At 54.2% G+C, this 14,099-nt stretch overlaps 2 protein-coding genes across 3 annotated transcripts in view; one reads left to right on the top strand and one right to left on the bottom strand.

The window, feature by feature from the left end:
- Positions 1-9,644, top strand: part of lrrc39 (leucine rich repeat containing 39) — a gene marked incomplete at its 3' end in the record, with an annotated part of 48,092 nt that extends 38,448 nt beyond the window's left edge. Inside the window, exons 8-9 of one of the 2 annotated variants that reach the window (XM_079245140.1) lie at positions 9,138-9,314; positions 9,518-9,644. In XM_079245140.1, the coding sequence (XP_079101266.1) occupies positions 9,138-9,314; positions 9,518-9,644 (304 nt within the window). Of the gene's footprint in view, positions 1-9,137; positions 9,491-9,517 lie in introns of those variants that run through there. The other variant, XM_079245141.1, reaches the window with a different exon arrangement.
- Positions 9,530-13,114, bottom strand: trmt13 (tRNA methyltransferase 13 homolog; the record flags this gene model as incomplete). The annotated part of the gene is made up of 11 exons (XM_079245138.1): positions 9,530-9,905; positions 9,979-10,336; positions 10,408-10,482; positions 10,549-10,621; positions 10,877-11,062; positions 11,208-11,314; positions 11,495-11,564; positions 11,639-11,695; positions 12,691-12,757; positions 12,847-12,890; positions 13,007-13,114. 11 exons carry the CDS (start codon positions 13,112-13,114, stop codon positions 9,653-9,655), a joined length of 1,398 nt encoding a protein of 465 aa, XP_079101264.1. The 3' UTR covers positions 9,530-9,652.
- Between the last annotated feature and the right edge of the window lie 985 nt (positions 13,115-14,099).

Here is a 14,099-nt window from a genome sequence, read left to right as displayed (position 1 = left end):
CTGTCCAACCTCGGTCTGTCTGTCCAACCTCGGTCAGTCTCTCCAACCTCAGGTCTGTCTGTCCAACCTTGGTCTGTCTGTCCAACCTCAGGTCTGTCTGTCCAACCTCAGGTCAGTCTGTCCAACCTCGGTCTGTCTGTCCAACCTCAGGTCAGTCTGTCCAACCTCGGTCAGTCTCTCCAACCTCAGGTCTGTCTGTCCAACCTCAGGTCTGTCTGTCCAACCTCGGTCTGTCTGTCCAACCTCGGTCTGTCTGTCCAACCTCAGGTCTGTCTGTCCAACCTCAGGTCAGTCTGTCCAACCTCAGGTCAGTCTGTCCAACCTCGGTCAGTCTGTCCAACCTCAGGCCAGTCTGTCCAACCTCAGGTCAGTCTGTCCAACCTCGGTCAGTCTGTCCAACCTCGGTCTGTCTGTCCAACCTCGGTCAGTCTGTCCAACCTCGGTCAGTCTGTCCAACCTCAGGTCAGTCTGTCCAACCTCAGGTCAGTTTGTCCAACCTCGGTCAGTCTGTCCAACCTCGGTCAGTCTGTCCAACCTCAGGTCTGTCTGTCCAACCTCAGGTCTGTCTGTCCAACCTCGGTCTGTCTGTCCAACCTCGGTCAGTCTGTCCAACCTCAGGTCAGTCTGTCCAACCTCAGGTCTGTCTGTCCAACCTCAGGTCTGTCTGTCCAACCTCAGGTCAGTCTGTCCAACCTCAGGTCTGTCTGTCCAACCTCAGGTCAGTCTGTCCAACCTCAGGTCAGTCTGTCCAACCTCGGTCAGTCTGTCCAACCTCAGGTCTGTCTGTCCAACCTCAGGTCAGTCTGTCCAACCTCGGTCAGTCTGTCCAACCTCAGGTCAGTCTGTCCAACCTCAGGTCAGTCTGTCCAACCTCGGTCAGTGTGTCCAACCTCAGGTCAGTCTGTCCAACCTCGGTCAGTCTGTCCAACCTCAGGTCAGTCTGTCCAACCTCGGTCAGTCTGTCCAACCTCGGTCAGTCTGTCCAACCTCGGTCAGTCTGTCCAACCTCAGGTCTCTCTCTCCAACCTCAGGTCTGTCTCTCCAACCTCAGGTCAGTCTGTCCAACCTCGGTCTGTCTGTCCAACCTCAGGTCAGTCTGTCCAACCTCAGGTCAGTCTGTCCAACCTCGGTCAGTCTGTCCAACCTCAGGTCAGTCTGTCCAACCTCGGTCAGTCTGTCCAACCTCAGGTCAGTCTGTCCAACCTCAGGTCTGTCTGTCCAACCTCAGGTCTGTCTGTCCAACCTCGGTCAGTCTGTCCAACCTCAGGTCAGTCTGTCCAACCTCGGTCTGTCTGTCCAACCTCAGGTCAGTCTGTCCAACCTCGGTCAGTCTGTCCAACCTCAGGTCAGTCTGTCCAACCTCAGGTCTGTCTGTCCAACCTCAGGTCTGTCTTTCCAACCTCGGTCTGTCTGTCCAACCTCGGTCTGTCTGTCCAACCTCGGTCTGTCTGTCCAACCTCAGGTCTGTCTGTCCAACCTCGGTCTGTCTGTCCAACCTCAGGTCTGTCTGTCCAACCTCGGTCAGTCTGTCCAACCTCGGTCTGTCTGTCCAACCTCAGGTCAGTCTGTCCAACCTCAGGTCAGTCTGTCCAACCTCAGGTCTGTCTTTCCAACCTCGGTCTGTCTGTCCAACCTCAGGTCAGTCTGTCCAACCTCGATCAGTCTGTCCAACCTCAGGTCAGTCTGTCCAACCTCGGTCAGTCTGTCCAACCTCAGGTCAGTCTGTCCAACCTCGGTCAGTCTGTCCAACCTCAGGTCAGTCTGTCCAACCTCAGGCCAGTCTGTCCAACCTCAGGTCAGTCTGTCCAACTTCGTCCAGTCTGTCCAACCTCGGTCTGTCTGTCCAACTTCGGTCAGTCTCTCCAACCTCAGGTCAGTCTGTCCAACCTCGGTCTGTCTGTCCAACCTCAGGTCAGTCTGTCCAACCTCAGGCCAGTCTGTCCAACCTCAGGCCAGTCTGTCCAACCTCAGGTCTGTCTGTCCAACCTCGGTCAGTCTGTCCAACCTCGGTCAGTCTCTCCAACCTCAGGTCAGTCTGTCCAACCTCGGTCTGTCTGTCCAACCTCAGGTCTGTCTGTCCAACCTCGGTCAGTCTGTCCAACCTCAGGTCAGTCTGTCCAACCTCAGGCCAGTCTGTCCAACCTCAGGTCTGTCTGTCCAACCTCGGTCAGTCTGTCCAACCTCAGGCCAGTCTGTCCAACCTCGGTCTGTCTGTCCAACCTCGGTCAGTCTGTCCAACCTCGGTCAGTCTCTCCAACCTCAGGTCAGTCTGTCCAACCTCGGTCTGTCTGTCCAACCTCAGGTCTGTCTGTCCAACCTCAGGTCTGTCTGTCCAACCTCGGTCAGTCTGTCCAACCTCAGGTCAGTCTGTCCAACCTCAGGCCAGTCTGTCCAACCTCGGTCTGTCTGTCCAACCTCAGGTCAGTCTGTCCAACTTCGTCCAGTCTGTCCAACCTCGGTCTGTCTGTCCAACCTCGGTCAGTCTGTCCAACCTCAGGTCTGTCTGTCCAACCTCGGTCTGTCTGTCCAACCTCAGGTCTGTCTGTCTAACCTCAGGTCAGTCTGTCCAACCTCGGTCTGTCTGTCCAACCTCAGGTCAGTCTGTCCAACCTCGGTCAGTCTGTCCAACCTCGGTCTGTCTGTCCAACCTCGGTCAGTCTCTCCAACCTCAGGTCTGTCTGTCCAACCTTGGTCTGTCTGTCCAACCTCAGGTCTGTCTGTCCAACCTCAGGTCAGTCTGTCCAACCTCGGTCTGTCTGTCCAACCTCAGGTCAGTCTGTCCAACCTCGGTCAGTCTCTCCAACCTCAGGTCTGTCTGTCCAACCTCAGGTCTGTCTGTCCAACCTCGGTCTGTCTGTCCAACCTCGGTCTGTCTGTCCAACCTCAGGTCTGTCTGTCCAACCTCAGGTCAGTCTGTCCAACCTCAGGTCAGTCTGTCCAACCTCGGTCAGTCTGTCCAACCTCAGGTAAGTCTGTCCAACCTCAGGCCAGTCTGTCCAACCTCAGGTCAGTCTGTCCAACCTCGGTCTGTCTGTCCAACCTCGGTCAGTCTGTCCAACCTCGGTCAGTCTGTCCAACCTCAGGTCAGTCTGTCCAACCTCAGGTCAGTTTGTCCAACCTCGGTCAGTCTGTCCAACCTCGGTCAGTCTGTCCAACCTCAGGTCAGTCTGTCCAACCTCAGGTCTGTCTGTCCAACCTCGGTCAGTCTGTCCAACCTCAGGTCAGTCTGTCCAACCTCAGGTCAGTCTGTCCAACCTCAGGTCAGTCTGTCCAACCTCAGGTCAGTCTGTCCAACCTCAGGTCTGTCTGTCCAACCTCAGGTCAGTCTGTCCAACCTCGGTCAGTCTGTCCAACCTCAGGTCAGTCTGTCCAACCTCAGGTCAGTCTGTCCAACCTCGGTCAGTGTGTCCAACCTCAGGTCAGTCTGTCCAACCTCGGTCAGTCTGTCCAACCTCAGGTCAGTCTGTCCAACCTCAGGTCAGTCTGTCCAACCTCGGTCTGTCTGTCCAACCTCGGTCAGTCTGTCCAACCTCGGTCAGTCTGTCCAACCTCAGGTCTCTCTCTCCAACCTCAGGTCTGTCTCTCCAACCTCAGGTCAGTCTGTCCAACCTCGGTCTGTCTGTCCAACCTCAGGTCAGTCTGTCCAACCTCGGTCAGTCTGTCCAACCTCAGGTCAGTCTGTCCAACCTCGGTCAGTCTGTCCAACCTCAGGTCAGTCTGTCCAACCTCAGGTCTGTCTGTCCAACCTCAGGTCTGTCTGTCCAACCTCGGTCAGTCTGTCCAACCTCAGGTCAGTCTGTCCAACCTCGGTCTGTCTGTCCAACCTCAGGTCAGTCTGTCCAACCTCGGTCAGTCTGTCCAACCTCAGGTCAGTCTGTCCAACCTCGGTCAGTCTGTCCAACCTCAGGTCTGTCTTTCCAACCTCGGTCTGTCTGTCCAACCTCAGGTCAGTCTGTCCAACCTCAGGTCTGTCTGTCCAACCTCAGGTCAGTCTGTCCAACCTCAGGTCTGTCTGTCCAACCTCAGGTCTGTCTTTCCAACCTCGGTCTGTCTGTCCAACCTCGGTCTGTCTGTCCAACCTCGGTCAGTCTCTCCAACCTCAGGTCAGTCTGTCCAACCTCAGGTCTGTCTTTCCAACCTCAGGTCTGTCTGTCCAACCTCAGGTCAGTCTGTCCAACCTCGGTCAGTGTGTCCAACCTCAGGTCAGTCTGTCCAACCTCGGTCAGTCTGTCCAACCTCAGGTCAGTCTGTCCAACCTCAGGTCAGTCTGTCCAACCTCGGTCTGTCTGTCCAACCTCGGTCAGTCTGTCCAACCTCGGTCAGTCTGTCCAACCTCGGTCTGTCTGTCCAACCTCGGTCAGTCTGTCCAACCTCGGTCAGTCTGTCCAACCTCAGGTCTCTCTCTCCAACCTCAGGTCTGTCTCTCCAACCTCAGGTCAGTCTGTCCAACCTCGGTCTGTCTGTCCAACCTCAGGTCAGTCTGTCCAACCTCAGGTCAGTCTGTCCAACCTCGGTCAGTCTGTCCAACCTCAGGTCAGTCTGTCCAACCTCGGTCAGTCTGTCCAACCTCAGGTCAGTCTGTCCAACCTCAGGTCTGTCTGTCCAACCTCAGGTCTGTCTGTCCAACCTCGGTCAGTCTGTCCAACCTCAGGTCAGTCTGTCCAACCTCGGTCTGTCTGTCCAACCTCAGGTCAGTCTGTCCAACCTCGGTCAGTCTGTCCAACCTCGGTCAGTCTGTCCAACCTCAGGTCTGTCTTTCCAACCTCGGTCTGTCTGTCCAACCTCAGGTCAGTCTGTCCAACCTCAGGTCTGTCTGTCCAACCTCAGGTCAGTCTGTCCAACCTCAGGTCTGTCTGTCCAACCTCAGGTCTGTCTTTCCAACCTCGGTCTGTCTGTCCAACCTCGGTCTGTCTGTCCAACCTCGGTCAGTCTCTCCAACCTCAGGTCAGTCTGTCCAACCTCAGGTCTGTCTTTCCAACCTCAGGTCTGTCTGTCCAACCTCAGGTCTGTCTGTCCAACCTCAGGTCTGTCTGTCCAACCTCGGTCAGTCTGTCCAACCTCGGTCAGTCTGTCCAACCTCAGGTCAGTCTGTCCAACCTCGGTCAGTCTGTCCAACCTCAGGTCTGTCTGTCCAACCTCAGGTCTGTCTGTCCAACCTCGGTCTGTCTGTCCAACCTCAGGTCTGTCTGTCCAACCTCAGGTCTGTCTGTCCAACCTCGGTCAGTCTGTCCAACCTCAGGTCAGTCTGTCCAACCTCAGGTCTGTCTGTCCAACCTCGGTCTGTCTGTCCAACCTCAGGTCTGTCTGTCCAACCTCGGTCTGTCTGTCCAACCTCAGGTCTGTCTGTCCAACCTCAGGTCAGTCTGTCCAACCTCGGTCTGTCTGTCCAACCTCAGGTCAGTCTGTCCAACCTCGGTCAGTCTGTCCAACCTCGGTCTGTCTGTCCAACCTCAGGTCAGTCTGTCCAACCTCAGGTCTGTCTGTCCAACCTCGGTCAGTCTGTCCAACCTCGGTCAGTCTGTCCAACCTCAGGTCAGTCTGTCCAACCTCAGGTCAGTCTGTCCAACCTCAGGTCTGTCTGTCCAACCTCAGGTCAGTCTGTCCAACCTCAGGTCAGTCTGTCCAACCTCAGGTCAGTCTGTCCAACCTCAGGTCAGTCTGTCCAACCTCGGTCAGTCTGTCCAACCTCAGGTCAGTCTGTCCAACCTCAGGTCAGTCTGTCCAACCTCGGTCAGTGTGTCCAACCTCAGGTCAGTCTGTCCAACCTCGGTCAGTCTGTCCAACCTCAGGTCAGTCTGTCCAACCTCAGGTCAGTCTGTCCAACCTCGGTCTGTCTGTCCAACCTCGGTCAGTCTGTCCAACCTCGGTCAGTCTGTCCAACCTCAGGTCTCTCTCTCCAACCTCAGGTCTGTCTCTCCAACCTCAGGTCAGTCTGTCCAACCTCGGTCTGTCTGTCCAACCTCAGGTCAGTCTGTCCAACCTCAGGTCAGTCTGTCCAACCTCGGTCAGTCTGTCCAACCTCAGGTCAGTCTGTCCAACCTCGGTCAGTCTGTCCAACCTCAGGTCAGTCTGTCCAACCTCAGGTCTGTCTGTCCAACCTCAGGTCTGTCTGTCCAACCTCGGTCAGTCTGTCCAACCTCAGGTCAGTCTGTCCAACCTCGGTCTGTCTGTCCAACCTCAGGTCAGTCTGTCCAACCTCGGTCAGTCTGTCCAACCTCAGGTCAGTCTGTCCAACCTCGGTCAGTCTGTCCAACCTCAGGTCTGTCTTTCCAACCTCGGTCTGTCTGTCCAACCTCAGGTCAGTCTGTCCAACCTCGGTCAGTCTGTCCAACCTCAGGTCAGTCTGTCCAACCTCGGTCAGTCTGTCCAACCTCAGGTCTGTCTTTCCAACCTCAGGTCTGTCTGTCCAACCTCAGGTCAGTCTGTCCAACCTCAGGTCTGTCTGTCCAACCTCAGGTCTGTCTTTCCAACCTCGGTCTGTCTGTCCAACCTCGGTCTGTCTGTCCAACCTCGGTCAGTCTCTCCAACCTCAGGTCAGTCTGTCCAACCTCAGGTCTGTCTTTCCAACCTCAGGTCTGTCTGTCCAACCTCAGGTCAGTCTGTCCAACCTCGGTCAGTGTGTCCAACCTCAGGTCAGTCTGTCCAACCTCGGTCAGTCTGTCCAACCTCAGGTCAGTCTGTCCAACCTCAGGTCAGTCTGTCCAACCTCGGTCTGTCTGTCCAACCTCGGTCAGTCTGTCCAACCTCGGTCAGTCTGTCCAACCTCGGTCTGTCTGTCCAACCTCGGTCAGTCTGTCCAACCTCGGTCAGTCTGTCCAACCTCAGGTCTCTCTCTCCAACCTCAGGTCTGTCTCTCCAACCTCAGGTCAGTCTGTCCAACCTCGGTCTGTCTGTCCAACCTCAGGTCAGTCTGTCCAACCTCAGGTCAGTCTGTCCAACCTCGGTCAGTCTGTCCAACCTCAGGTCAGTCTGTCCAACCTCAGGTCAGTCTGTCCAACCTCGGTCAGTCTGTCCAACCTCAGGTCAGTCTGTCCAACCTCGGTCAGTCTGTCCAACCTCAGGTCAGTCTGTCCAACCTCAGGTCAGTCTGTCCAACCTCAGGTCTGTCTGTCCAACCTCGGTCAGTCTGTCCAACCTCAGGTCAGTCTGTCCAACCTCGGTCTGTCTGTCCAACCTCAGGTCAGTCTGTCCAACCTCGGTCAGTCTGTCCAACCTCGGTCAGTCTGTCCAACCTCAGGTCTGTCTTTCCAACCTCGGTCTGTCTGTCCAACCTCAGGTCAGTCTGTCCAACCTCAGGTCTGTCTGTCCAACCTCAGGTCAGTCTGTCCAACCTCAGGTCTGTCTGTCCAACCTCAGGTCTGTCTTTCCAACCTCGGTCTGTCTGTCCAACCTCGGTCTGTCTGTCCAACCTCGGTCTGTCTGTCCAACCTCGGTCAGTCTCTCCAACCTCAGGTCAGTCTGTCCAACCTCAGGTCTGTCTTTCCAACCTCAGGTCTGTCTGTCCAACCTCAGGTCTGTCTGTCCAACCTCAGGTCTGTCTGTCCAACCTCGGTCAGTCTGTCCAACCTCGGTCAGTCTGTCCAACCTCAGGTCAGTCTGTCCAACCTCGGTCAGTCTGTCCAACCTCAGGTCTGTCTGTCCAACCTCAGGTCTGTCTGTCCAACCTCGGTCTGTCTGTCCAACCTCAGGTCTGTCTGTCCAACCTCAGGTCTGTCTGTCCAACCTCGGTCAGTCTGTCCAACCTCAGGTCAGTCTGTCCAACCTCAGGTCTGTCTGTCCAACCTCGGTCTGTCTGTCCAACCTCAGGTCTGTCTGTCCAACCTCGGTCTGTCTGTCCAACCTCAGGTCTGTCTGTCCAACCTCAGGTCAGTCTGTCCAACCTCGGTCTGTCTGTCCAACCTCAGGTCAGTCTGTCCAACCTCGGTCAGTCTGTCCAACCTCGGTCTGTCTGTCCAACCTCGGTCAGTCTCTCCAACCTCAGGTCAGTCTGTCCAACCTCGGTCAGTCTGTCCAACCTCGGTCTGTCTGTCCAACCTCGGTCAGTCTCTCCAACCTCAGGTCAGTCTGTCCAACCTCAGGTCAGTCTGTCCAACCTCAGGTCTGTCTGTCCAACCTCGGTCTGTCTTTCCAACCTCGGTCTGTCTGTCCAACCTCAGGTCAGTCTGTCCAACCTCAGTCAGTCTGTCCAACCTCAGGTCAGTCTGTCCAACCTCGGTCAGTCTGTCCAACCTCAGGTCAGTCTGTCCAACCTCAGGTCTGTCTGTCCAACCTCGGTCAGTCTGTCCAACCTCAGGTCAGTCTGTCCAACCTCGGTCAGTCTGTCCAACCTCAGGTCAGTCTGTCCAACCTCAGTCAGTCTGTCCAACCTCAGGTCAGTCTGTCCAACCTCGGTCTGTCTGTCCAACCTCAGGTCAGTCTGTCCAACCTCGGTCTGTCTGTCCAACCTCAGGTCAGTCTGTCCAACCTCAGTCAGTCTGTCCAACCTCAGGTCAGTCTGTCCAACCTCAGTCAGTCTGTCCAACCTCAGGTCAGTCTGTCCAACCTCAGTCAGTCTGTCCAACCTCAGGTCTGTCTGTCCAACCTCGGTCAGTCTGTCCAACCTCAGGTCAGTCTGTCCAACCTCGGTCTGTCTGTCCAACCTCAGGTCAGTCTGTCCAACCTCAGTCAGTCTGTCCAACCTCAGGTCAGTCTGTCCAACCTCAGTCAGTCTGTCCAACCTCAGGTCAGTCTGTCCAACCTCGGTCTGTCTCAGTGAGGTTTTGTCGACATAAATTCCTTATTTGTTAACTTTCGATGACCAAATTAAACGTGTGATTGCAGGTTTTTAGCATTTAAGCCGCGGTTTCTGGAAGCAACATTTCTTCACGCTTCATACTTGCTGTAGTGTAGATTTGCATTTTGAAGCCTTCTCCATCTTTGGTTTCTCTAAATTATTCAGAAACTGCAATTTTCCGTTTGCCGGACGCGGCGCCATGTTTACTGGAAACGAACTGGTCACCACGGCGACTGGAACACTTTAGTGGTTTACTTCTACATAGAAATGTCTGGAAACCACATCCTGTCGGTGTGGAAACGGCAGCCATATTCTGACATGTCGTAGGCGGTGGAAACTGGACCAATTTGTCTTTTTTTCTCAGGTTTGTGAATTTTCGGGACAATCCTCTGACGCTGGACGTGTCTCTCCTTCCCAAGACGCCGGCCGAGGACGAAGACGTGTCTCTCCTTCCCAAGACGCCGGCCGAGGACGAAGACGACAGAGAGATGTTTGGCCGAGAGTTCATGCAGATGTACATCCGGGAGGCCCGGAAGAGAGCGTACGCTGTCCTGAACATGCACTGTGTTAACCGTTAGTACCAGAACAGTTCTGGTTCTGACCCGGTTGTACCCCTGTGGACACTAACATAGCTCTACCTCTAACACGTCCCAGAACTGAAACCCAGAATGTTTGATTCTCTAACTGAAACTTAAAGATTCTCCCTGTTCTGGTTCTGACCCGGTTCTGTTCTAAATATTCCAGAGACCAGCGAGGTCACGTCAGAATAAAACAGGACGATGGAACTTCTTCTGGGCTTTCTGGATCAGAACCAGGATGCTGTTTGGATCAAAGCTTTATTAACATGAACATAAAAACGGAACTATTCTGACATCATCTTCAGTCAGCCGGACGTTCTCCTGGTCCAGGTCCAGGTGCTGGGTCAGGTCCAGGTCCAGGTCCAGGTGCTGGGTCAGGTCCAGGTGATGAAGGCACGGCGGTCAGCAGGACGTTCTCCAGGGTCAGGTCCAGGTCCACGTAGTGGGACAGTCTGCTAGCGAAGCCTCTGGTCTGCAGGAAGTGGCGGCGGCCGGCATCGATCAGCAGCTTGCAGAGACGGCCGACCCACTGGCGCTCGGCTGGAGACAAGAACCTTCGGATGGAGAGATGGACACGTCCCGCATCGTCCAATAAGATCACGTTCTGGAAGACGGTGTGAGCTTTACCCGTTCTCGGCGTCCGCTTCCTCCACCGGTTCGTGCTCCTCTTCGTCTCTTCTCCGATCGTCGGGATCGAGCAGCGGTCCGTCCCGACTGGTCGGTCTGAGTCCACATGTGGCCCAGCTGGACATGCGGCAGAAGGCGGAGAAGTCCGCCGGTCCGAGTCCTCGCTGCAGGAAGAACTGCTGGCCGGTGTAGTGGCGCCACTCACAGCGATGGTGGCAGCACAAGGCCACCGCCAGGCCCAGAACCAAATCGGGTCCAGTAACTGTTTCTGGATCAGCACCTGGTCCTGGTGGTTTAGCAGGTCGTTCTGTCTCGGTCCGGGGTCCAGGTCTTCCAAATAAACACCGCAGAGCCAGATCTGAGAACAGGACAGAACCGGGTCAGAACAGCTAGTCTGGACTGGACGGCCAATCAGAAGACGCGTCTCACCTGTTGCTGCTCCACACAGGTGCTTCCCGACTCCAACCACCGGAAGATTCTGGTACTGCTGTGGACGGGCTTTACCTGCAACCAGAGTCCGGTCAGCAACTGAAACCCTCAGTCAGACCAGAACCCATGTTCGGTTCTTACTTAGGTCCAGGTGCTGGATGTCCACCTGCAGCCTCTGAAACCGGACCGGCCCGCCCTGATGCTTCCCGTCTACCTGCAACAGAACAGCTGGAATCAGGCTGCCGACCAGAACCGGGTCCAGGTCTTCCTCCTCCGTCTCCATACACTAGGGTGGTAATTAGTCCGTCCCCCTTCCCGGCGGTACAGTTTGATGCTGACCGGTGCCCCCCCCCCCCCCCGTCAGACTTCGGCTCCAGAGTTCGAAGCGGCTCCCAGGACCACTGCGGGACGTTCCAGGAACAGGTCTTTGGAGACCAGGACAGCCCAGTTCTGGTCCTCCAGAACTCACCTTGAAGCGGGTGCTGCAGCGCTCCACCAGCAGCAGCTGCAGGTCGTCGCCGGAGTCCGGGTCACCGCAGGGCTTCAAAGCCTCGTAGATCCAATGAGACAGTTTTCCTCGACCGGCTCCAAACTCCACGAAGCACCGCCCCCTCCTCAGCAGGTCCAGCTCCGCCAGGTGACCTAGGATGGAGGACTGAGAAGACGGGAGGGTCAAGCCTACGGTGGATCCGAATGGAACAAGTGGCAGTTCCCTGGTGGCGCCACCAACCGGACGTCCGGTGGTCCAGTCACACTAACTGATCTGTGATTGGTCGAGCTGATCACATGTCTGCCCCTACCTGCTGCTTCAGGTGTTTGTGGGCGGAGCCTCCGTTCTTTGGGTTCCTGAGTTCGTCCTGGAAGACGGGGTGGGACAGGACTCTGTCCTCCACGTCCCACTGCAGCCCTGAAACATCAGACAGACGTCTCCCACACGTCAAACTGACCAATCAGAGGCTGGGGGGGGAGTCACCTGACCGCTTCGTCTCATCCAGGTCAGCTTAACTTAACCTGTTGCCATAGCGACCACGACCCTGCTTGGTTGTCGAGTCCATGTGAGGAAATGAGGAAGATGAGGGTGTCTCACCTTCGGCAGCCGTCTTCAGTTTGTCCACCAGAGACTCCAACTCAGACCGGCTGACCTCGCCGAGACTCACCTGCACAACGACACACCTTCATCTTCACCACCATCATCATCATCATCACCATCATTAACATCTTCATCAGTTACCTGTGGTTCCGTCTCATCTTCATCGTCTCCTGCATTAACGTTCTCCACATAATAAACCTGGAACAGGATCAGAACCAGTACTGGGACCAGATCAGGACCGATACAGTTCTGGACCAGGAGCCTGATTTCTAACCCTGCAGATGATGCCTCCAGGCGGCGTCCGTACGGAAACCAGGAGAACCTTCCAGGTTCCCACGCCTGTTTCCTTCATAAATCAGGATCAACACTAAATGTTGCCATGTGAGGAAACATCAGGCCACGCCCACATGTTGGCTATAAAAGGTCAGGCCGACGCCCTGATAAATATTAATCCATCTCATTTCCATGACGGTTCTGCTGGAAAAAAGAGGAATTTTCTGGAAAATGAGGAAGAAATTCCACAGATTAGAAGCTGGCGGGAAAATGAAGGAGTCCAGAGATACGCTGGAACAAAATGCTCCAGATGATGCTGGAAGTGCTTCATTCCTTTGTTTCAGATTATAAAATGAACGGACATAAATGAGACGTCTCTGACTCCAGTTTATTTACTGGGAACATACTGGTGTTCCTGTGTGTCCCAGCTGGGTTGCAGCGCTGCAGATGTGGTCGGAGAGGGGGGGCAGTGGGTCCACCTTGTCCCCCCAGCAGGCGTGTCCTGGCAGAGGAGGAGGTGCAGGAGACGGAGACATGAAGACAGAAATGAGACTAAACCTGTGAATAAATGAGAATTGTCCACCTCTGATGTGTTGCATCACTTCTAGACGTTTGGCAGCAGTTTGGTTCCAACATGATGGTTGGAGGTCGGGACGTTTTACCGCCAAGTCCTGCTTTTAGAAACCCCAGAACTGGACTAGAACTGGTCTACGGCGGGTTTGGAGCTGCAGGGTTAGACATGAGGCCTCTGGTCCGGTTCTAGATTGGATCAGGTCTGGTTCCGAACCGGTTCGGACTCGGATCAGGTCCGGGTCCGAACCGGTTCGGACTCGGATCAGGTCCGGTTCCGAACCGGTTCCGGTCCGGGTGGACCAGGCTTCAGAGACAAAATGAAAGAGGAAGTTCTGGTTCTGGCTCACGGGTTTGGGTTTGTCCCTGGAGTTGCACTTCTTCAGGTGCTGACCCAGTCGCTCCGCGGCCACGGTGCTGAAACACATCAGACACCAGTATTGATCTGCAGATGTGTGCTTGTGATTGGAGCTGATCGATAACCTGATCAGCTAGGGGGAACTCACTGCCTGGGGTCCAGAGGACAGACGGTCCTGCTGCTGCTGCTCTCCTGAAAACAGGAAGAACATCTGATCACTCCTATCGATCCCATCAGTTCTGATCGGTTCTGATCCACCAGGAGCCTGCGGACTCTGAACGCAGGTTCTGGCGAGTCTCTGAACTCACCATGGTCGCGTGCTCTCCGCAGAAGCGTTTCCCTTTTCCCACCACCATCTTACAGAAACGCTTCTTCTTCTCCACGAAGAAGCAGCACGTGCCGGGAGGCGCCGCCATGTTGGAGGCACGAAGCGTTCAAATGCTTTCAGAGTCGTCGGAAAAACCAGCTCCAGTCCACAGCGACACGTGTCATGATATGGTTCTATTCTATTCTATTCTATTCTATTCTATTCTATTCTATTCTACAGTCATTTAGGCGCTTTTATCGAAAGCGACTTACATCTGAGTGAGAACAACACAAGCAGGAAATCAGACAGTAGAGGACATGGTAGGAAGGTTCTGGTGGACTGTCCTGTTGGACGCAGGTCCTTCCATAAAGCTTCAGGCTTTTTATTACGTTGATGATGATGATGAAGATGATGGTGATTATGGTGATGATAATAGTGATGGTGATGATGATGATGGTGATTATGGTGATGATGGTGATGATGATGATGAAGATGATGGTGATTATGGTGATGATGGTGTTGATGGAGATGATGGTGAATATGGTGATGATGGTGTTGATGAAGATGATGGTGAATATGGTGATGATGATGATGATGGTGATGATAATGGTGATTATGGTGATGATGGTGATTATGGTGATGATGATGATGAAGATTATGGTGATGATGATGATGGTGTTGATGGAGATGATGGTGATGATGGTGATGATGATGATGGTGATTATGGTGATGATGAAGATGATGGTGATTATGGTGATGATGATGATGGTGTTGATGGAGATGATGGTGAATATGGTGATGATTATAGTGATGATTAAGATGATGGTGATGATGATGATGGTGATGATGATGAAGATGAAGATGGGGATTATGGTGATGATGATGATGATTTAGATGATGGTGATTATAGTGATGGTGATGATGGTGGTGATGATGATGATGATGTCATGATATAAAGATGATGTTGATGGTGATGATGATGATGAATATGATGGTGATTATGGTGATGATGATGAAGATGATGGTGATGATGATGATGGTGATGAAGACGATGGTGATGATGATGATGAAGATGATGGTGATTATGGTGATGA

Source organism: Telmatherina bonti (genome assembly GCF_933228915.1).
Source record: "Telmatherina bonti genome assembly, chromosome: 8".
In the NCBI taxonomy this organism is placed as follows: Eukaryota; Metazoa; Chordata; class Actinopteri; order Atheriniformes; family Telmatherinidae; genus Telmatherina; species Telmatherina bonti.
The sequence above is the reverse complement of the archived record's forward strand: the minus strand, read 5'-3'. Positions and strand labels throughout refer to the sequence as shown.